The sequence below is a fragment of the Schizosaccharomyces japonicus genome (genome assembly GCF_000149845.2).
Source record: "Schizosaccharomyces japonicus yFS275 unplaced genomic scaffold supercont5.3, whole genome shotgun sequence".
Classification (NCBI taxonomy): domain Eukaryota; kingdom Fungi; phylum Ascomycota; class Schizosaccharomycetes; order Schizosaccharomycetales; family Schizosaccharomycetaceae; genus Schizosaccharomyces; species Schizosaccharomyces japonicus.
In genome coordinates, this window is record NW_011627862.1 from 1,436,791 (window position 1) to 1,457,973 (window position 21,183).

The following is a 21,183-nucleotide window of genomic DNA, read 5'->3' on the forward strand; positions in this document are numbered from 1 at the left end:
AGCCCTATGGCAAAAAGATTTACAAACCTAAAAGTTGAAAGCGATCATGTGAAGTTACCGACCACCACCTAGGCGCAGGTGCGACTGAACTTCCGTCAATATTTTACCTAACAAGTTTTTGTTATATTATATGTGTTGATAAATTGCCAATTTTTGGCTAATTAATTTAAGAACTACTTACTGAACATTTCGAGCGAAAAAACGGGAGGAATTACCGTATTTAAGGTTTTCGACGTTATCCAGCCCTTCTGAACGAGTCACTGCTTGCAATTGAAATACTTACTCATTTGTTAAAGCGAATTCTGCTATAAGTTTTGCTCTTTGGACGCTTCCGATAAGTTTTGTCCGTTCTTCTTATACTCTTATACTGCCATTGTGACTGCAGACAAAGTTCCCTTAACAAGTTTCTCCTTTGGTCGAACATCTCCTCTTTGTACTCCTCGTCATCTTTTCACGGACACTCAATTAAACTTGATCTGTTCTGTTACTTGCTATTTTTTGCCGACATTAATCCGTGATATTTTGAATATCTGTGTCTGGACTCTGTATCATTGAAGCTACCACTATGGAAAAGCATTACTACGTTCACGACTTTACAGGCACTTCCCCAATTACGCTTCCGCCGCCGATTCCCACAGGTTCTCAAGTAATGTACGTGAATGACGAGGCTACGACTACCGTCAATCCAATCTCGTCAAACGATTACAATCTGCCTCCCATTAAAAACATTCCACAAAAACCTGCGGCTTCAGACAGCACGTCGTCTTCTCCTGCAAGCGTGAACAAATCCAACGGTCCGAGTTATGACAGTTGGTACGAGGCTCGTAAAATGAGCCATCGGGAGGTGGAACGTCGGAGACGCGAAACCATAAACGAAGGTATTCAGGAGCTTGCTAAAATTGTTCCTGGTTGCGAGAAGAAGAAGGGAAGCATTATCCAACGCGCCATCCAATACATTAACACTCTGAAAGAAAATGAAGCAATGAACATTGAGAAATGGACACTGGAGAAGTTTGAGGCGGAGCAGACAATTCAGGAGCTTTCTCGTGCAAACGAAAAGCTGAAGAATGAATGCGAACGTGCTTGGAGAAGCGCGAATATGTGGAAACAAACGGCAGAAAGTCTTCAACAAGAAACCCCACCGCATGCTACAGCTACAGAAGAGAAGGACACTTGAACATATCGCTGATATGTATTCAATTCGTGTCCTTACGGCCGCTGTATCTTTCTCTGGGATTTTTATTTCACTATACTCTGTAAACTCTTGGTAAACTTTTGCCACACATGTCGTTAACAGATTCAGCTTCCTATGCTAAATCCGCTTACGGCATTCTTGTCTACCTATTCTTCCGCATAGAACACACACATTTTCACATGCATTCTCACATCTCACGTCTTCTACTATTGTGCTTCGCTTCTACTCCTTTGTGTTTATTTGCTTTGTAATGCTGCCTGTTTTTCAGCACTGTAAATTACAATTTGTCTGGTTATTTTTAAAATCGTCTTACTGAAGACGCAACAACTTCATCTTTGTTTTCTTCAACAGCTACGGACTAATTCACTTTAAGCTTCTTGTTCCCTAAGCGCTATCAGTCTCGGTTATTTTCTTAAGAAATCCCGACTCGGCTACTCTATCTCAATACGTTTACTGAACCAAAGTTTCCGCCTTAAAATCGCTAAGTGAAGAACGACGAATTTCGGTATTCAAAGATAACGTAATATAGCGTCGGTCTAAGTCATCAGAAAATCGCTCAAAATCTTGGTAGAAGGTTATTCGGCTCACGATACGTGAAGTGTGCTTACGTTATCGATTCCGCGCGCCATAAATTGAACGCAAGGCTCATTCTTTAACCTCGCAGAAGCACAATTTCTGCGAACTTCTCAAAACAATGGTAACACCTGGGGTGTTTAGCACTGAATCAGTGCTAAACGTTCGTATTGGAGAAGAAATATTCTTCCGTCAATTCAATCTCTTTCCTAGTTACATTTTGTTGTTGTTTGGTGGTTTCCAATATTTTCTCGACTTGAGAAAACGGGATCTTGGAATTCGATTTAAAAGTTATTGGACCATCTGGCTGAAACTGCTCAACATTGTTTTGCTGATTACCTTAGGTGCATCTTCTTTCGTTGATGTATTCGGTTGGTACGGTACAATTGTTGCATTTGCTGCTCTCGCATTTGCTGCTTTCATCCATGTCGTTGAACAACCTACTCTTCGTGTTCCTTTTGGCTCACTGTTAATGTTCTATGCGTTGTCTTTAATTTCCACTTCTACTTCATTTATTTTTCACAAATCAAAGGCATTTTCTTCCATTTCTCCTTCGACCTTTGGATTATGGACAATTTTCTCTGTTATCGGTCTTACTGCTGAGCTTTTTGTTCCTCCTCCTAACCGCGTTTGGCTTCCAGCGGACGAGGCAGCAACGAACTTGTCAGGCCTTCGTCCTGCTCAGTATACCTACGCAAACATTTTCAGTAAAATTACGTTCTCATGGCTGACTCCCATTATGCGTTTTGGTTACAAGCATTATTTGAAGGAAGAGGACTGCTGGGAACTTCCCAAGGTTGAACAAACGGACGTTCAGTTGCGTACTTTCTCCAAATATTGGAACCGCTATGGAGAGAAAGTAGGAAGCCAATCCGGCTCACTTTGGTTGGTTCTATTTCGTGCACATTTCCCTGTGGTGGCACTTTGTGTCTTCTACAAGTTTATTCAAGATTGCTTAGCCTTCGTTCAACCTCAGTTGATTCGTCGCATTATTATCTTCGTGAATTCGTACACCTCCAAGCACCCTTTTCCCGCTTCCAATGGTATCCTTCTTTCTTTGGGCATGCTGGTTTCCTCTGCTGTCCAATCCGCTATCTTCCATCAATACTTGCAGTTAACAATGATTATTGGAATGCGCTGGCGCGCTCAATTGATTGCTGCTATTTACCGTAAAGCTCTGCGTTTGTCTAGCGAAACAAGACAGGGCCGTTCTACTGGTGATATTGTAAACTACATGGCTGTCGATACTCAGAAGCTCGCTGACTTGACAATGTACTTGTTCATCAGTATTTCTGGCCCCTTCCAAATCGTTCTGGCACTCGTGAGTTTGTACAAGCTTTTGGGTTATAGTGCATTGTCTGGTGTCGTAATTATGCTTCTTTTGATCCCAATGAATGCGGTGATTGCTAGTTACGCCAAGAAACTTCAAGCCAAGCAAATGAAGAATAAAGACGCACGTTCTCGCATGATGACAGAAATTATCAACAACATTAAGAGTATTAAGTTATATTCATGGGAGAAAACCTTTTACGATAAGCTTATCAATTTGCGTAACAACAAGGAGCTTCGCATGCTTCGTAAGATTTTCCTTGTTAATTGCGGAAGTTTCTTCCTCTGGCTTGCTGCACCTATTTTCGTCTCTTTTGTTACCTTTGGTACATTCATTCTTATATATGGAAAGTCCAGGCCACTCACTACTGACATCGTCTTTTCAGCTCTGGCCCTGTTCAACCTGTTACAGTTCCCCCTCGCAATGCTTCCTAATGTCATTAGTTCTATTTTGGAAGCCTCCGTCGCCGTCCGTCGTATCCATGAATATTTAATCGCTCCTGAACTCGCTGAGGATGCTATTGAGCGCCACGCAGTTCAAGAATCTCCAGAAGGTGTCATTGTTGAAGTAAAGGATGCGACGTTTTATTGGAATGATCCCAACAGCGAGGGCGCTGCTCCAATTCTCAAAGATATAAACTTTATTGCTCGAAAGGGTGAATTGTCTTGTATCGTTGGACGTGTCGGTATGGGCAAGAGTTCGCTCCTGGAAGCAATTCTTGGAGATATGCACAGAGCCGCTGGAACCGTTAAACTTTACGGTAACATCGCTTACGCAGCCCAACAACCATGGATTCTGAACGCTACTGTTCGTGAAAATATTCTTTTTGGCCATGATTTTGAACCTGAATTTTATGAGAAAACGATTGATGCATGCTCTCTTCGTCGAGACTTTGAAATGTTCGCTGACGGTGATCAAACAGAAGTTGGTGAAAAGGGTATCTCTCTGTCCGGTGGTCAGAAAGCTCGTATTTCTTTGGCTCGTGCAGTATATTCGCGTGCTGATCTCTACATATTGGATGATGTTTTGTCGGCTGTAGATCAGCATGTTTCCAAGCACCTTATTGATAATATTCTGGGTCCTAAGGGTCTTCTGAGATCTCGCGCTGTCATTTTAGCTACAAATTCTCTTCCAGTACTTCAAGTTGCCGATTCGATCCACATGTTGCGTGATGGTCAAGTTGTTGAGCATGGAAGCTTCACTCAGCTTTCTGCAGATGAGAACAGTCAGCTTTTCCAGTTGCTGAAGGAGTTTGGCACCGCTCATTCGGAAAGTACTTCGTTACAGGAGAGCACTACACTGGAGGAGGATAAGGAGTCTGATGCAATGGAAGCTTCTGTCGGCACCACGGAGCGCCGTAACAGTACGATTACTATCGGCAAACCCGTCATTAGTCAGAACGGTCGCATTCGCCGTAAGGTTGTCGACGAGGAAGACACTCGTGTAACTGGTGTAAAGCGAGAGCTTCAAAATCGTGGCCATATTCGCAAGGAAGTCTACTTTGCCTACTTCAAGTCGGCATCCTTGGTTGCTACAGTGGCTTACTTTATCTGTATCGTTGCCGGAATGGGTATGAATGTTGCTTCGAATGTTTGGCTGAAGCACTGGAGTGAGGTTAATACGGGTGCTGACAGTAACCCCTCTGCGCCTTTCTATCTCTTTGTCTACTTTGGACTGGGTTTGGCGTTCTGTTTCCTGATTGCCGTGGCTAATGTTATACTCACTGTGTATGGAACACTTCGTGCTTCTCACCATCTTCATGACAGTATGTTGAAGGCTGTGCTTCGTGCTCCCATGAGCTTCTTTGAAACAACCCCCACCGGCCGTATTTTGAATCGATTCTCTAGTGATGTGTATCGCATTGACGAAGTCATTGCCCGTGTTTTCATGTTCTTTTTCCGGAACGCTACGCAAGTTACATTCGTTCTTTTGGTTATTATTTACTCTTCGCCCGGATTCCTGCTTCTCGTTCTTCCTCTCGGTATCCTTTATCGACTGAGTCAACGGTATTATACTCATACAAGTCGTGAGCTCAAACGTCTCGACAGTGTTACACGGAGTCCGCTGTATGCACATTTCCAAGAGTCACTTGGTGGTTTATCTACTATTCGTGCTTATGACCGTACTGGTACGTTCGTGCACGAAAACGACTGGCGTGTTGACACGAATCATCGTATCTTCTACCTCTTTTTTACATCCAACCGTTGGCTGGCCGTTCGGTTGGAATTCATCGGTAGTTGTGTAGTTTTTAGTTCTGCTTTCCTGGGCGTACTTTCTGCTTTGCGTGGACATCCAAATGCTGGTCTCGTGGGTCTCTCGCTTTCGTATGCCATTCAGATCACGCAGAACATGAGCTTCATCGTCCGCCAAATGGTGGATGTTGAGACAAACATTGTTTCTGTAGAGCGTATTCTTGAGTATTCCAACATTAAGAGTGAGGCACCTGCTATCATTCCTGACAGACGTCCTCCTACTGATTGGCCTTCGAAGGGTGCTGTGGATTTCAACCATTACAGCGTCCGTTACCGTGAAAATCTTCCATTGGTTCTTCAAGACATCAACATCAGTGTCAAGCCTCAAGAGAAGATTGGTATTGTTGGTCGTACTGGAGCTGGAAAGTCTACTCTGACAATGGCACTGTTTCGTATGATTGAGCCCACCAAGGGTAATATCAGCATTGATGGATTGAACACATCGACAATTGGATTGGAAGATTTGCGGTCCCATATCGCCATTATTCCCCAAGAGAACCAGGCCTTCGAAGGAACACTTCGCGACAATCTTGATCCCGCTGGTCATCATACAGATGAAGATATTTACGCTGCTCTCGAGGATGCTTCGTTGTCGTCATTCGTAAAGGGCTTACCTGAAGGTTTGTATTTCCACGTCACCGAGGGTGGTAGCAATTTGTCTTTGGGCCAACGGCAACTTCTGTGTTTGACGCGTGCTCTGCTTACTCCTACGAAAGTTCTTCTACTTGACGAGGCGACAGCTGCCGTGGATGTTGAAACGGATGCCATTGTTCAAGCAACCATCCGGAGCAAATTCCACGATCGCACCATTATGACAATTGCACACCGCATCAACACCGTTTTAGATTCGGACCGCATCCTTGTTCTCGACCACGGTCAAGTTGTTGAGTTTGACAACACACAAAAGCTGCTGAATGACAAGAACTCGCTCTTTTATTCTCTTGTCTATGGCACTCAACTGGCTTAATTGCGGGCAGTATCCCGTTATTAACTTTCAATCCCCCCTCATTAGAGTATTCTCGTGTATACTGTTTTTTACATAATCTGTCATATCGTTCTTCAATTTGCCGTATTTTATTTGTGTGCATGAAATTTTCATTCGTATCGGATTAAACGAAAGGAAGAATGTATTGTTTGTTTGCCTGCTACGGAATTAATTCTGCAATTGACAACTTTCTGTTTCACGCAATTGTTAACATAACTTCGATTGATTGTTGAACTTCGCGAGTATTATGCTCCGTGATTTTTCCCCGGTCGCTTATTCGGCGAAAATCGCGTATTCCGTTTAAAGTTTTTGTGGGATAATCTCGGTTCACATACATGACTGTGATTCGTCTTATCTTCAGGAGTATCCCCTACTCGTCAATTATAGTCAACCAATATAAAATAGCGCCGACTCGTTAAACCGCTATTGTTCCCATTATTCACTAAACTCAGGCGAAAGAATCGAGCTGATCACGCTAGCGATGGCGCAGAAAGGCAGCAGACCACGAGTCTGAAAATGTCGCTGTTAGAGACCATACTGTCGGCTTTAAACTGCTGTGTTTTCGCCATTTTTTTGGTGCGACAGGAAGTCTCATTGACGTCTCTTTTTGATCCTGTTTGCTTCATGCTGCGGCTCCACGTGTGCAAACAATGGCCCTGGCGTTTCCATTGTTCTGTCGGCTTTGTGACGTCATTTCATCCCAGAGAGTCCTGGATTTGGTCCCGTATGCTTAGGCGCAAAAGCTCAGACTTAGTCAAAAATAGTCAGTCTATGAATTTGCGATGGAGAATATAAATGCTGCCGCCGCATGCAGAATGCGCAGCCTCCTCATACGAATCACAAGCTGAGTCCATCGGGTAGTGTCTAGACAACGCGCATCTCTTGTGTCCTCAACTATACCACTACATCGATACGATTTTTTGAAGAACGGTAGTCTAGCAAAGTCTTATTACCGAATCGGCTCTGTGCGTATTGTTGTAGACAGAGCCCATTTTGTAATTGCGTTTTTACATTTTGTCGCGTGCACTAGTGCCGCGTTTCATTGAGTACCGTTGTACCAATTACTCGCGTATACCAGTTCTTTGGCCGCTTGGCACATTGAATTGGGGAACGGAAAGTAAGCAGTGCTTACTTTACCATAAGAAATCGCTTCCATTTCGGAGAGCACTCTAATTAAATCCCAACACTGATCACCACAACTCGCTGGTGCGTCTGTGTCGGTGTCTGTTTTCGTCCTTGGTGCTTCTCTAATTGCGTTTGCGCCCTTGAAGCAGCCGTCTTCTTTCTCCAAAGTTTTGCTTTCGTTTTCCGTTTTCTTTTGACCATTTTTTAATCTGTTTGGTTGTTTCCGTTGTACTTATTTAACGTTCGTTTCATTCCGTTTTCCATTGGCATCTTCATCTCATCAGCATGTATTCCGTTTGTGTGTTCTACCAGGTCTACGCCTACCTCTCTATTTTGCTGGCAATTCCTTTGGGCCTAATGCAGATGCGGGCTCGAAACGTGCCTTGCATAGCATTGCTGTTTTGGCTGACAGTAGCAACATTGATTTACGGTGTCGACAACGCCATCTGGTGGAGAGAAATAATCACGGCCGTTCAATGGAAAGGATTCGTTTGGTGTGATGTTACTAGCCAGCTTCTCGTCGCATCCGGTCTGGCCATCCCACAGTCTGCATTTTGCATGGTTTTTTATCTTGATTCGGTCGTTCGCAGCAACAAACCGCTTCCCATGTACAAGCATTTGGGTTTCAACATCTTTGTTTGCTTCATTAGCCCGTTCATTGGCATGGGTCTGGCAATTATGACCGAAGGCGCCCGGTACTACATTCTAGGAATGAATGGCTGTCGTGCAGCCATTATGAACACCTGGTTTGCCTTTGCCATTCTCACTGTGCCGCCATGTCTTGCATGTCTGTTCGGATTGTTCCACGTTTCACGTGTCATTTGGGTGTACGTCAAAAAGCAGAAACAGCTTGAACAGTACTTCAAGCGCGATTCATACCTCACATCTCGTCGGTTCGTGCGTTTGTTGTGTCTGGCACTCGTATTCTTCCTGGGCTATCTGCCTCTTACGATGTATTTGTTGATCAGCAACTGTATTGCAGAAGAGTGGATCCCATTCCGCATTTCTGACTTCCATCCATGGAACAAAAATGATATACTCGGCTTCGAAATGGATTCGATTCAAATGAACAGCTGGGTCCCACCCACAGTGCTGTATGTGATGGTATTGTTTTTTGGCACCAGCAAAGATTTTTCGAACGTTATTGTTCGTTACTTCTGGGTGCTCGTGTACTGCATACCAGGAATTAAAAACACGCGTCTGGGTCGTCATGCAAATGCACAGATCAGCAGACTGGATACCTCCAAGTCATCTTCACACACGTTGATTGACAATTCGGTTATGAATACGGACGGAAAGGCTTTAGTTCTCGAGCGCGTCTGGAGCAAATTCTCTGTTCCAAGCGACGACACTTTCGAAACTAAGTGAACCGCCGAAAATGTCAAGAGCGCTGCCGATGGTTAAGTCGACTTTGCCGCCGCTGAGCTTACTGACGAGTTCCAGGTCGGCAAGGCTGCGACCACCGCCAGCATACGTGCAGGGGATCGTAACCCATTTGCCCAATTTGACGACGAGCTCCTTGTCAATTCCTTGGCAAAGGCCTTCGACGTCAGCCGCGTGAATCAAAAACTCTGAACAGTACTTGGAGAGCATGTCCAAGTTATCCTTGTTAATTTTCATAGTTGTCAGCAGCTGCCACTTGTTCATGGCAGCGATCCACTCGTTTCCCTTTCGGCGACAACTGTTTGTTAGTAATGTGATTAATGAATACAAGACATGGAAATGAGCGCATGTAACCAAAGTTGGACAAGGCACCGCTTCACACGGCTTGTGCAGCTTTCTGCGGGGTCTGCAAGCTAACTGCTGCATCGACGAGCGTACCTGACATCGACAACGAGGCGATCACGACCGATGAGGTCGGAGAGCATCTTGAGACGAGATTCATCAAACTCGCCATTGGGGAAGAGCCAAGAGGTAACGATGACCTGAATGAGGTGAGCAAGGGGAAAGGAGGATGGAAGAGGAAGAGGAGAGAGTGGTTGTTCACATAGTGAGCGCGACGTTTGCGAGCAGAGACGAGCGACTAAGTCGCTTAACGCCTCGGTCACCTTTTGCGAACGCGTCTCGTTGTCCGAATCTTCCAAATCAGCACCGTACCTTGGAAGCGCCACGATCAATCCATTGCTGAGCATTCGACAGGTTGATGCCGCCGCCAACTTGAAGAGCGTCTAAACGAATGATTAGCCGACGAGAATATTTGACATTCACAGAGAAGCCAGTGTGACTCTGTGAAAGAGCAGCAAAGCTGACGAAAACGTACTGGGCCAAGCTTGAAGAGCCTCTGTGGCCGCTTGCTCACAATTGGGGCCAGCATGATGACATGACCGCCGGTCAAGTTGTTTTGCTTGTAGAGCTCAGCATAGTAAGAGCTCGATTTGGCGGACACGTAGTTTGTTTGGAGCGCGCGTGTACTTCCCAGCGAGCCGCCGACAATTTGTTTCACTTGGCCTTGGTGAATGTCAATGCAAGGGCGAAATTTCGTAGGCATGATGTGAGGAGCGGGGGGGAAGGGAGGGGCGGTAAGAGGTGAAATTTAGAGTTGGAAGTTGTGGAGGGTGAGAGAAGCGAAGGTGGAAAGAGTGCGGGAAAACGAAGAGAAACCTGGCCAACTTTTTTCTTTCCGCTTTTGTTTCAGTCGACATCACCTCTTCCCACAATTCCCTCTTCTTTCCTTTCCCCCCGTTTGTTGCCTCCTGCATCGACCACCTTTTTCTGACCCAGCTTCTGCTGCCCCTCCGCACACCTCCCTCCACCATGGCAGAAGACGCTTTAGCGGCTCTCCAAAAACATTTCGAGCAGCAATTTGGCGCAACCACTGACGTCTTGGGTCCGCTGCCGTCCCGTAAGACGGAAAGGGTCGAAGGAGACGAGGAAAATGCTGATGGCGTTGAAGAAGTGCCCTCATCGCCCTCTTCGGTTTCCTCTCACACATCGCCTCCTTCGTCGCCAGGCATTCTGCGTGTCTCTGCCGTTGAACAAGAGCGGACGACCATCGTACAACCTGGCAAAAAGTCCTTTCTGAAAAAAATGCCCAAGCTGCTTGTGGAAGAGGAGCTTGTGAGCGAACGCAAACGGAAGCTCAGCGCGGCTGCTGAGGGTTCAGCCCAAGAGGTGGAGCAGGATTCGCTGGAGGCAGAAAACCTGAAGAACGACGTTGCGTTGCAGAAGCTCTTGCGTGAATCCCACCTGCTGCATGAGGCTGCTTCGCGTTCAGGAACAGTGTCACTCGAAGCTCAAGGCAAGGCACGACACAAAGCGACCATGCAGCATATAGCCATGCTCGGAGGTCAGACCAAGGATCAAAAAATGCCCATGGCTGCTCGTAAGGGTATGCACGCCAAGCGTCAGCGCATCAAGAAACTCGTTGCCGCTGAGGCCCGTGAGAGTGGCACCGTCCTTGCACGCGAGAAAAAGTCGAAGCCTTCTAAACGGCTCCAAGGCTTCCAGCCCAAGTCCTTTACACCTGGTAAGATGCGTGGTGGAACCCTTCGTATTCCGAAGCATATGCTCCCGAAGGATTAGCCAGGGCCGTCAGGCAAAGATGGAGGAGGGACATCCAGTGCATATACAGCAGGTGATTCGCAACGTCCTCTCCTCCCGCAATTGTACTCAACTGGTTTCTACAAGACACGACCCTACTCCGCTACGCATTCCCTACAGCTCACACTCGCCATACTCCCGTGTATCCCACTTGTCCTCACGCAGCCGACACGGCTGCGCTACTTTTTGGTGTAGAAACCATAAAAAACCGAAACTAATTAGGTAGCAGGTTATACAGGTGGCTCCGAGCCATCGGGCACTCTCGCGACTCGGACCACAGGCTTGCGCAACGCGCAAGCAATAATAGAAATAAACGCCGGTGCTACGCCGTGCGTTGTACATAGTACATGCAATCGGAGTGGAAATAGAGAACAAAGAGAGAAACACAAGTAGAAACAGAAAAAGACAAGCAGAACGCAGAAAAAGATACAAACCTCGCGGATCAGCGGTGTCGAGGAAAACCCGCTTAGAAGCGACGGACAACCTACTTAGCCATGTACTTGGGATCGGCAAAGTCGTCGGCAATGGATTGTACTGAAGACGTATCCCAGAAGATGGATTCGGCAGCCAAGTCAGACTTAAGGTTAGACAGCTTAAGAGAGGGGTCGTGCTTCTGTTGGGGAAGTTCTGTCTGTAAAGTGTCATCCTTCTGATACGAAGGGAAAAGCTTTTGATCAAAGCTATAACCGTGTTTAACAGCTTTCCGAATACGGCAACCAACGTCGAACAATGAGGTCTGCACAATCTGTGGCAATTCCTTGCGGACAGCCTCGGCAGATCCACTGTTCACACTAACACTGGCGTTATTGCTCATATTTAGAAGGCGTAGAGAGAGTAAGAGAGAGAGATATATATAAGAGAGAATTTGAGAACCAAAGGTGAGAAATTAATTACGAGTCGGTATTCTTTGTCAATTGACGAGTAATAGATCGGTCAATCGCAATTGTAGCGCTCGAATGAGTTTTTCGGATTGTATTTGTATGGTGCACTGCTGTATGGTGTTGTGGAGTAGGTTCCGTCCAGAGTGCGGGGTGTCGTCTATTTATACTTGTCGGACACTTAATAAAATATTCCACAAATCAATTAATCTATTGAAGTTGTTAAGGCGGCGAGAACGAGACCCCGTTCCTTTCCCAAAACACAACGCGTACTTTTACGCGCTTTTTATGAACAAATGTCTTTTCTTCATTTACGAGAATGATTTACCTGTATGTTTCTGCTTACCGACAATGTCGGCTCGCGCTGTATTTTTTGTTATGGGACGACGCGCTAAATGAAACCTTAATGCAAACATGCGCGTGTATCGCGTCGTTGTCTTTTATTAGCCATTGCGCGCGGAAAAACAGATACGAGCAAGAACTGTTGCATATACGCGTTTTCGTTTGCTTCATGGATCCGGTGGGTCTACGATTTTGATGATTGCATGGCTTTTTTTTTTACCGCTTCTGAACTCAGCCTTTTGCTGTTCTCGCTCGTGTCAGGAACGCGAAATCAACGGTCTTATTAACTTATTAACTGAGAATGTGTTTCGCGATGCTGTTCGCGTCGTTTTTACGTCCGTATATCCTCTCAGTGTCCTCCACGCGTCGGCATGGACGGAATTTGACTCCGTGTTCTTGTCTTACAAATTCCATTACTTCTGCTGTTTACCGTGCCCTTTGGTTCTGCTCCCGTCTCGATTGACCGTCCTTTGTTTACTTTCTCCACCGGGTCGCGTCTCAGTGCTTATGACGTCGATTTCTTCCGGCTGGAGGAACTTCACCAGAGCCAACTACACGACACGCAGCACAACGCGACTTGCACGTTTTGCAATTGTGCGTTTCTTGGTCATTTCATACGCTTCTGACCCATTTTTTGTCTTTCTCAGACGGTTTTCCCTACTTTCGTACTGGCTACGGTACCTACGCGTTTTTCCGTTTTTTTATCCCAACGAACAGCAACAGAAACCAGTTTCTTTTCTATTATTGGAAGGTGTTGGTAAGGAACCTTTATTGAATTTAAATCCTCTGCGTTTTTTTGCTCTTTTTCGTCGTTTTACGCCAAAGAAATAATGATTATACGTATTGAACGTGACTATTCCATCTCTGGCGATATTTATCCACAATTTTGTACATCGTACGTGTCTGCACTTGAGCCGTACGTGCCACCGACTGAATGGCACACATTTGTTGTCACTTTGAACGATCATTTACGTGTCGCCTTTTGCCCTTGGACCTTTCAAAACGTAATGGATGGATTTCTGGCTGTCTTTACATTGTATCTCTCTGAGTTTCTTCTTGGAAGTTTTCACCGGAAACGTGTCGCTGCGTTAGAATTGTTTGTACAGGAGTTTGCAAGTGCACACGGCATGAAAGCCGCTAGTCTTCGAAATATGGCTTTTCTGTGTCTATGTTTCCACGTTACTGATGCTGAAAGCATTCGGGTATCTCGACAGAACCAGCTTTCTGTCTCTGTTTCTCCGACCCTTTCTCAGACGCCCAGCACACCGCTCTCTGTAGCCACCACGAGTTTCTCTGACAGTACACAAGTATCCCGAATACCACAATGACTACCGAATTGGAGTCGATCGACGTTGTCCAACGGCTCCATGTCCAAGGAAAAAACCCGTACGTAGGTTCGCATAATGATGCTGCAAGAGATGATACAATTTGGTGACCGAGTTTCATAACAAATGGACTTGGCCGCCGTCGTCTACATCTCTTAATTTCGGCTTTGCATGTTTCTGTATACGACGCATGCATAGCTGCACGTCTTCTCTCTCTCTCTCATTTTCTTTTCTTTTTCATTATTTATTTTGTTCCCTTTTCCCGCCTGCTCCTTTTACATGCCCGCTAACAATCTAGTCGCAACCGTCTTTTGTCCATTGCGCTGGACGCCAAATTCGTAGACCGGGTGCTCGAGCTGTACAACACGTTTCAGACTGTTGTGAATGAGCGTTGCGGTTCTTGGTATGTTCGTCCCGAACATCAGCCTTGGTCTGCCTATTTCAAAAGCACGGATGGCCATACAAACCAATGGTCTTTCAGCACCCGTCGACTAAACCTTCATTTGCTTGATGCTTTTCGCGACAAAGACGGTCTTGTCATCGTCGATTCTACACGTCGTGGTAAGCGTACGCCTGATGCACTCTCTAAAACGATTCCTATTTGGATTGCCACTATTAATAAGTGTGTTTTTGAACGCATCCGCCATACACACGAATCCCGATCCCTTTGTTTCTTCCCACCATACCTACCCAAGCAGGAGATCGCTGAAATTGAGAAACGCTTGGATGGGTTTGTTGACACTCTCATAGCCAGCGGTGTTGATTTGAAACGCTTGTCGGACGCGCTCCAGAAACCAATGCGTCCACTGTGGTTTACACCTGCCAGTTCTCTTTCACGCGCTGAATTCAATGACTATTATACGGTGGTTCTAGTGACAGCAAGTGAGCAAGTCCAGTCCGGTTACTCTCGTGAACACGGTTTTCTGTATGTGCAAGGAGCAGCAGATGACGAAGAGGAATGGGCTTGTCATTTGACACCGTCACTGTACTGGAAACATCAAGAGCAGCTATTAGCTGCGGATGAAGACGATTTATCAAAGATAATTGCGCAAATCGTTCAAGCATCCGACAAGCAACAACACGTTTCAGCCTCCACGCTCTCTCTTTTACACCAAGTCCAAAGAACTAAGTTGTGGCTTGGTGATATATCTTCTCTGAACGCTGCATCCGTTCCGCCTTCCACAATCATTGTTAATTTTGCCAAAGACGCCTTAAATGTGAAGGGGGAATATCATTATCCAGTAAGCTCTGGAAAGATGGGTGCTTTGAATTTTAAAAAGGCAGCCAAGGAAATGCTCAACGATTTGTATTCCCGTTATTCGATTTGGAGCTCTGCGGATGCCATTTTCATCGTCGACGCAGTAGATGCCAAGGAAGCTGCCCCTTCCTTTGCTTTGCTTTTGCTTTGCGTCATGTTCTCGCCCTCTTTTGAATCTTTGGAAGCGCCTCTGGAGTTGTCCCAAACACGGCTTCAACTCGATAAAACAATTATCCGAAATCGTCTCATCAAAATTATTGAATCTTCTCCAAAGACTAACCCTTCTCGAGCCTTTCTCATCGCCGTAAATACTCTTTTGCTGAGTGCCTAATCCGAGCCGGTTATTCCGTGGTGTTTCCGAGGATAGCTCCGTCCAACTTGACGGTAGTTAGTGTGTGAGCTGGTGTAACCAGTGGCCGCTCGGCGAATTTAACGTTACGTTCCTCACCTGCATTCTGCCTTCCTCGTTGGAAGCATGGTTTGTATTTGTGCACCAATTTAATGTCTTCGTTAACTGCTAACGTAAATGGAGACCAAATGTCGTCGAAGAAAGACAATCTGCATCCGTTGGAGCAGCCCGGAGGCAGTACAATTGGAACACAATACTCTTCAACACCTCTGCCGCCTCTTCATTTAGACAGATGGAGCTCATGGAAGCGTGATGCGTATTCGATATACTGGTCGTTATCCCGTAAAGTTGAACGGTTTTGTGCTCGGATGTGTGGTTCCTCCAGGATGGATGAAAGGGACGATGCCGTTGCAGGTGTGCATTCTTTTGAGGACCTTTCAAGTATTGGGGCTTCGAATGCCACGAAACGCGGCTCATTACAGAAGACTGAGAATAATATGGCCGTCGTTCACGATGAACAAAGTGGAAACGCCATCGTTGTCGATATGACGAAGCCTGTAGAGCCCGCCTTGCTGAAAGAAAATATGCCTGGTGTTCGTCGTAAGCATCTTCCACCTCGTCTGTCCTTTGTAGCTTCGTCGAAACAATTACCAAACGACGGGGTTATTGTGCTGGAGGATTGGATCAATCCTATGCTATCGCAGGCCACTCAGATCCAGGTTCAGCGAGAGTTGTGCCAACATGATTCTTACGACTGTGATGGTTACATTTGTGTCTTCTTATATGAAAAACGAACCAAGGATCCATTGTCCGAACATAGCCAACTGTCCAAATCAATTATTGAGGTAGCTCGTGTTTCTGACCTGAAAAAGCACTTTCGCATGCACTCGCCAATGTGCTCGTACTCGAAACGTGTTTTTGAAGTATTTCCTGATTACGAAAAATGCAAAGAAGTCTGCCGGTCCAGCTTTAAGATTGCAAGACTCATTGAATTGGAGGTCCAAGATGCATACCATTATATACCTCCCGCTTTTTGTGAAGCTTGTAACATGTCGCACGAACATTGGCTTGAAATCGACAATGGACAATGGGAACATATTCGTGGAATCATACTGCGGTGGATTGAATATTCCCGGGTAATGTTCAGCTGAGGACAGCAGTTGTAATATTTTACAATGGTTTCTTTCATTGTGATTGTTATAAAGTGTCCGGTGTTTCACTACGCCTTTACGAATTACTACTCTATTCGGGCGCCTGTTTCTTCATACATCTGTCGTTGTCATTCATGTTCCATCCTTAATTCCCCATCCACGTTTTTGATGTCTTGCATTTTCTTTCTTCCAAACCTTACCGTCAACGCATAAATCTACCTGTAATTGGAACGACCATACTCACTTACACACACATATATATATACAACACCCTGCATCCGATCACCCTCTATCCGCGTACCGCATTCCTGGTGACTTTTTTGTGGGTCATTTTCACCGGTCTATTGAGTAGCTAAAGAATGAATACACTTTACGCCTTACATTGTTCTGCGTAACTGTCTTTAATCCAGCAAGTGAACGCTGGAAAGAGAAGCGTAACCCGTTGCGACGCCGCCCTCAGAGACATTGATGGGTTTGGTACGGCAGATGTAACCAACTTGAGTGTTTTGTAACTCCTCACCAGTCTTGGAATTGTAAACGAGAGTACCCAAGATTCCAAGCTCGTCAACTGTTTCAAACTTGACAGCCTTCTTGCCCTTTAAGATGTAGTTTGTAGAAGGAATGGCATCGATGTGACGCATGAGGATATAGCTAGACCAGTTCTTCTTCTCGGTCTTCTCCAAGAACTTGGGAATGTCAGCACCGTAAACATTGTTTCCGCCACCCTCACGTTGAGGCTTCAGAACATAGTGTTCAGGCGACTCCAAAGCCAATTTACGACCCTTCAAACCAGCCTCAGACTCATCAAGAGGGTACATGTCGGCAAATGTGTAACGAATGGCCTTGAGCTCATTGCCGCTCAGGTAGTTTTCAAGAACACCCTCTACGGCAAGTTCTTGTTGTATTTTCTTTGAACCAGCAAGGTGGAATGCGATTGAGGGACACTTGATGGCCAAGGATTTTTCAACGGTCAAACGAGCGTTCCAATCGGCCTCGGAGGTGTACTCAGAAAGGGCATAAGCAGTGCGGTAGTAAGCAACGGCGACTTCGTATACCTTTCCCTTTACCTTGACGAAAAGCTTGTTGGTCTTGTTGTCGAGGGTTGCACTCTTGTCGAGTTCGTCAAAGTAGATACGAGCTGAGGGAACCTTGAAACGGTTGTTCAGCTCAATTTCGAGAGCACATTGATCCATAATGTTACGTTCGTTTCTGTCAACAATGAACAAAACGATCACCTGAGCAGCCGTCTTGTCGGGGAGTTCGTTGTTTTGTTCCTTGAGCAATTGCTCGGCTTGTTGCTTGTACACACAATAAGCCTTGTTCAGGCCCATAACGATACCGGTCGTAGAGGTGTTGATGGTAAGATGGTTAGGAGTCAAACGGTCATGATACAAGCCATAATCGGACAGATAGTTGTGCATGTTTTTGACGACCTTGCTTGCAGCACCGAACGATACGGAGATGGTATTGAACTCGACTTGCTTGCAGGAAGGGCCTTCCTTTGAGTCGGTGACCAAGTAATCAGAGCGGAAAATGCCCAGGGAGACAGGTTGTTGGCAAGGTTTCTTCAAGGTTGCAAAATGAGCACGAGACTCCTCGTAAACCTTCCACAATTTTGAAATGAACTCGTCCTGACCGCACATGTCCTTCAAGCAACGCTCCAAAAACCGGTGATCGTTAGAGACCTTGGCGTAAAGCTTGTTATAAGCTTGTTGAACGCTGAGAGCCTCAACAAAAGCCTCACGAGGAATAACAGTAGGAAAAAGAGTAACAGGGATTTGAGTAAGAGTCGTAGCTTCAGATGACTTTTCATCATTGTTCAAGAACACGAGTCCATTGGACACTGCGTAATTTCTGGCAGTGTACGAGAGATCGTCAATCTCAGAGGACGAGTATTTCTCAATTTCCATAGAAGGCATTTTCTGTACTTTTGTGGTGTAGTTACAAAACCAAACACGTAGACTATTATATAGACACAGCTGTCTGTTTACGAACTTTGCTCACGTCAGCAATCTAAGAGATAGTGTAGAGTACGAGAGAGCGTAGTGCTTCCGTTATAGAGTACCGTAGAAAAGGTATAGAAAAAAACAACAACAGAACTTGCAAAAAAAAAAACAAATACCAGTAACAAATGACAAGATCAGCACTAAACTCACTAACTTATTTTTTCCTTAATTTTTATATTTTGTTCACTATTAATTACATTTTGGTATAATTCATCCAGGCATGCAACAATACGTAATGGATTGGTAACATTTTCTTCTATGTAACAAGCTCTTTCTTTTCTAAACGTGCTGATAAATTGATTACGCTTAAGTATAAGCTATTTGTTGTATTAATCAACCGTGCTCTAACGACTAACATAGTTTACGTGAATAGAAACATAACCGGCTGGATAATCTACTCATTAGTCTTTGCACGTTTAATATGCCCCTCATAAAGCTGTACCAGCGCTAATCGAAACAACAATTATGGTTAGACGACATGACGCTCTAGAATAAACATATAACGTAAATTCATACTCTTTAGACACACCATTTCTGGACCACACACACAAACATTGTTTTTAAGTTCGTATTTTGTATACACATATAGGTATGTAGGTATCTCTAGTAAAAACAAAAAGTTAACGAAACTCACATTTCTAACCATCTTTTTCGTTTTAGTTGCCCTCTTGAACAGTGGTAAACTCACCAAACTTGTCGAGGACCTCAGACCAGGTAGTGTGACCAGCAATCAATTGAACCAAGGTAGCAACAATTTCATCGTCAGTACCACGGATTTGCTTGGTAGAATCACGCTCACGGAGAGTGACGGTGTTGTCCTTAAGAGAGTCAAAGTCGACAGTAATACCGAAAGGCGTACCAAGCTCATCGTTACGAGCATAACGACGACCAATATTGGCGTTGGAATCATCCACCTTGTTGGAAATACCGTTTCTTCTGAGCTTGGCGGAGAGTTGGCGCACAAGAGGGTCGAACTCGGCGTTCTTACTCAAGGGTACAATCAAAGCCTTGATGGGAGCAACAGCAGGAGGGAAGGACAAAACACCACGGTTGACATCCTCAGGACGGGTCCAGTAAGAGTGTTCCATCAACACATACAAGATACGTCCCAAACCAAACGAGGGCTCAATAACGTTGGGAATGTATGAACGAATGTGCTCAGTACGCTTTTGCTTCTCAATCGTAACCAACTCGCTTTCAACAACGAAGTTGACACCATTGACGCTGACGGGAATCTTACCAGTAGAAGCAAGCTCCTCGGCCTTGGCCTGACGCTCAGCTTGGGTCCAAGCAAGCATTGCCTCCTCAACAGCCTTAGCATCACGCTTAAACTTGGGTCCAAACTTCTTTTTGTTCACCTCGACAACAAACTCATCGACAACAATTGGCTCGGCGAGCTTCTCTTGCACAATAAGAGGCGTCTTTGTGGCAGCACTGTGAACGCTCAAATCATAAGCACTGCGATCGGCACAACCAACACACTCAATCCAACCGTACGAGCAGTGAATTTCAGCATCCCAACAGTCGCAGGCATAGTGAGCCATCTCGTTGCTCATGTGTTGACGGAAACGAACACGGTTCATGTCAATACCGATCTTTTTCAAGAACTCGTAGATACGGGCCATGAAGTAACCAAGAGTAGTGTTGTCCACAATACCCTTCTCAACAGCATCACCAATCTTCATCTCGACGAGCTTAGTAGAGCCAGACAACTGAACGTCACGAGGAAGCAAACGGAGGGCAGTGTCCTTGACCTCGTCGAAACGGTAGTGACTCTTGTCAAGAGGATCAACAAAATGCTCAATTTCTGCCATCAAGAACTCACGAACACGCAGAAGACCACTACGGGGGGAAATCTCGTTACGGAAGGCCTTGCCGACCATAGCACTGGCAAAAGGAACCTTGTTGTTGTTGAACTCCAACAAACGGTTGAAGTTAAGGAATTGACCTTGAGCCGTCTCAGGACGCAAGTAACCCTTCAAACCACCGCTGGGACCAATTTGAGTCTCAAACATCAGGTTAAATTGACGAGGGGACTCCAATTCACCACCGGTAACGGGGTTGCGGATGTTGTGCTTCACCATAAGGTCACCCAATTGAGCACCATCGTAGTTGTCGATCTGAGCCAAAATAGTCTCATACTCCTTCACGACCTCATCATCAAGACGAGTCACCTTAATCTCTTTCACCTTCTTCTTTCTTTTCTTCTTGTCGTCGCTCTCAGGAGCAGCTTCCAACTTTTGTCCACGAGCTTCCTTGTCACCCTTCAAACGAGACTCCAAAACCTCCTCAACAAGATGATCAGCACGGAAAATTTCACCAGTAGCGGGGTCCTTGCACATCCAGTCGGCAAACTTGTCAACATGACCACTGGTCTTCAAGACCTCGTGGGGAGTCAGCATAGAGCAGTCAACCTCAAGCATACTTTCCTCGATAACAAAGTGACGGCGCCAGAGCTCGACAATGTTCGTTTGAAGAGCAGAACCCGGAGGACCGTAGTCGAAAAGACCACTGATACCTCCGTAAATTTGGAAGGAAGGAGCGAAGAAGAATCTCTTCTTCATCAGCTCCTCAAATTGAGCGCGATCGAAAGTCTCAGATTTCGTCAAATCCGACATCTTGCGACCAGAATTACGTTTACCGAAGTTTAAAAAAGAACGTCTGCCGCAGAAACGTGTCCACAGAGCTTTGATTGACCTAGACGTGGTTGGCAGAGGGTAGGTTTGCGCGGGTGGTAGACGAGTGAAGGTGGAGTGGAATGGAGTGCACTGCAATGAAATACAATGTTTCCGCATTATTTATAATACGGCATCGTCAATTTACGTTAAGTATTATACAGCTGTTTAGTGAACTGCTAAACATTTTAGCGTATTG

At 45.5% G+C, this 21,183-nt stretch overlaps 11 protein-coding genes across 11 annotated transcripts; 7 read left to right on the forward strand and 4 right to left on the reverse strand.

Annotated features, from left to right (window-relative positions):
* The first annotated feature begins 40 nt into the window (after positions 1-40).
* On the forward strand, positions 41-1,865 carry SJAG_01343 (transcription factor). Its single transcript, XM_002172556.2, has one exon. The coding sequence runs from the start codon at positions 566-568 to the stop codon at positions 1,175-1,177; it is 612 nt and encodes a 203-aa protein (XP_002172592.1). The 5' UTR covers positions 41-565; the 3' UTR covers positions 1,178-1,865.
* Positions 1,799-6,577, forward strand: SJAG_01344 (metal resistance protein YCF1). The gene has a single exon (XM_002172557.2). The coding sequence runs from the start codon at positions 1,890-1,892 to the stop codon at positions 6,315-6,317; it is 4,428 nt and encodes a 1,475-aa protein (XP_002172593.1). The 5' UTR covers positions 1,799-1,889; the 3' UTR covers positions 6,318-6,577.
* A 1,168-nt stretch (positions 6,578-7,745) lies between these two features.
* On the forward strand, positions 7,746-8,828 carry SJAG_01345 (pheromone M-factor receptor Map3; the record flags this gene model as incomplete). Its single annotated transcript, XM_002172558.1, has 1 exon — positions 7,746-8,828. The coding sequence occupies one exon, from the start codon at positions 7,746-7,748 to the stop codon at positions 8,826-8,828; it is 1,083 nt and encodes a 360-aa protein (XP_002172594.1).
* On the reverse strand, positions 8,763-9,948 carry SJAG_01346 (hypothetical protein; the record flags this gene model as incomplete). The annotated part of the gene is made up of 4 exons (XM_002172559.2): positions 8,763-9,141; positions 9,282-9,385; positions 9,558-9,686; positions 9,721-9,948. 4 exons carry the CDS (start codon positions 9,946-9,948, stop codon positions 8,763-8,765), a joined length of 840 nt encoding a protein of 279 aa, XP_002172595.2.
* A 266-nt stretch (positions 9,949-10,214) lies between these two features.
* SJAG_01347 (rRNA processing protein Faf1) lies at positions 10,215-10,982 on the forward strand (the record flags this gene model as incomplete). Its single annotated transcript, XM_002172560.1, has 1 exon — positions 10,215-10,982. One exon carries the CDS (start codon positions 10,215-10,217, stop codon positions 10,980-10,982), a length of 768 nt encoding a protein of 255 aa, XP_002172596.1.
* A 502-nt stretch (positions 10,983-11,484) lies between these two features.
* SJAG_01348 (hypothetical protein) lies at positions 11,485-11,814 on the reverse strand (the record flags this gene model as incomplete). Its single annotated transcript, XM_002172561.1, has 1 exon — positions 11,485-11,814. The coding sequence occupies one exon, from the start codon at positions 11,812-11,814 to the stop codon at positions 11,485-11,487; it is 330 nt and encodes a 109-aa protein (XP_002172597.1).
* A 1,236-nt stretch (positions 11,815-13,050) lies between these two features.
* Positions 13,051-13,548, forward strand: SJAG_01349 (palmitoyltransferase complex Erf4; the record flags this gene model as incomplete). The annotated part of the gene is made up of 1 exon (XM_002172562.1): positions 13,051-13,548. The coding sequence occupies one exon, from the start codon at positions 13,051-13,053 to the stop codon at positions 13,546-13,548; it is 498 nt and encodes a 165-aa protein (XP_002172598.1).
* Positions 13,545-15,134, forward strand: SJAG_05228 (initiator methionine tRNA 2'-O-ribosyl phosphate transferase; the record flags this gene model as incomplete). The annotated part of the gene is made up of 2 exons (XM_002172563.1): positions 13,545-13,606; positions 13,844-15,134. The coding sequence occupies 2 exons, from the start codon at positions 13,545-13,547 to the stop codon at positions 15,132-15,134; spliced, it is 1,353 nt and encodes a 450-aa protein (XP_002172599.1).
* Positions 15,135-15,340: 206 nt separating this feature from the next.
* On the forward strand, positions 15,341-16,303 carry SJAG_01350 (DUF1766 family protein; the record flags this gene model as incomplete). The annotated part of the gene is made up of 1 exon (XM_002172564.1): positions 15,341-16,303. The coding sequence occupies one exon, from the start codon at positions 15,341-15,343 to the stop codon at positions 16,301-16,303; it is 963 nt and encodes a 320-aa protein (XP_002172600.1).
* Positions 16,304-16,442: 139 nt separating this feature from the next.
* Positions 16,443-18,537, reverse strand: SJAG_01351 (glutathione synthetase large subunit G). Its single transcript, XM_002172565.2, has one exon. The coding sequence runs from the start codon at positions 18,220-18,222 to the stop codon at positions 16,705-16,707; it is 1,518 nt and encodes a 505-aa protein (XP_002172601.2). The 5' UTR covers positions 18,223-18,537; the 3' UTR covers positions 16,443-16,704.
* A 338-nt stretch (positions 18,538-18,875) lies between these two features.
* Positions 18,876-21,073, reverse strand: SJAG_01352 (cytoplasmic glycine-tRNA ligase Grs1). The gene has a single exon (XM_002172566.2). The coding sequence runs from the start codon at positions 20,925-20,927 to the stop codon at positions 18,966-18,968; it is 1,962 nt and encodes a 653-aa protein (XP_002172602.1). The 5' UTR covers positions 20,928-21,073; the 3' UTR covers positions 18,876-18,965.
* Positions 21,074-21,183: the final 110 nt, after the last annotated feature.

What these genes read in the sequence shown, in the direction of transcription:
- SJAG_01343 (XM_002172556.2), top strand. Translation starts at nt 566, where the DNA reads ATGGAAAAGCATTACTACGTTCACGACTTTACAGGCACTTCCCCAATT.
- SJAG_01344 (XM_002172557.2), top strand. Translation starts at nt 1,890, where the DNA reads ATGGTAACACCTGGGGTGTTTAGCACTGAATCAGTGCTAAACGTTCGT.
- SJAG_01351 (XM_002172565.2), bottom strand. Translation starts at nt 18,222, where the DNA reads ATGCCTTCTATGGAAATTGAGAAATACTCGTCCTCTGAGATTGACGAT.
- SJAG_01352 (XM_002172566.2), bottom strand. Translation starts at nt 20,927, where the DNA reads ATGTCGGATTTGACGAAATCTGAGACTTTCGATCGCGCTCAATTTGAG.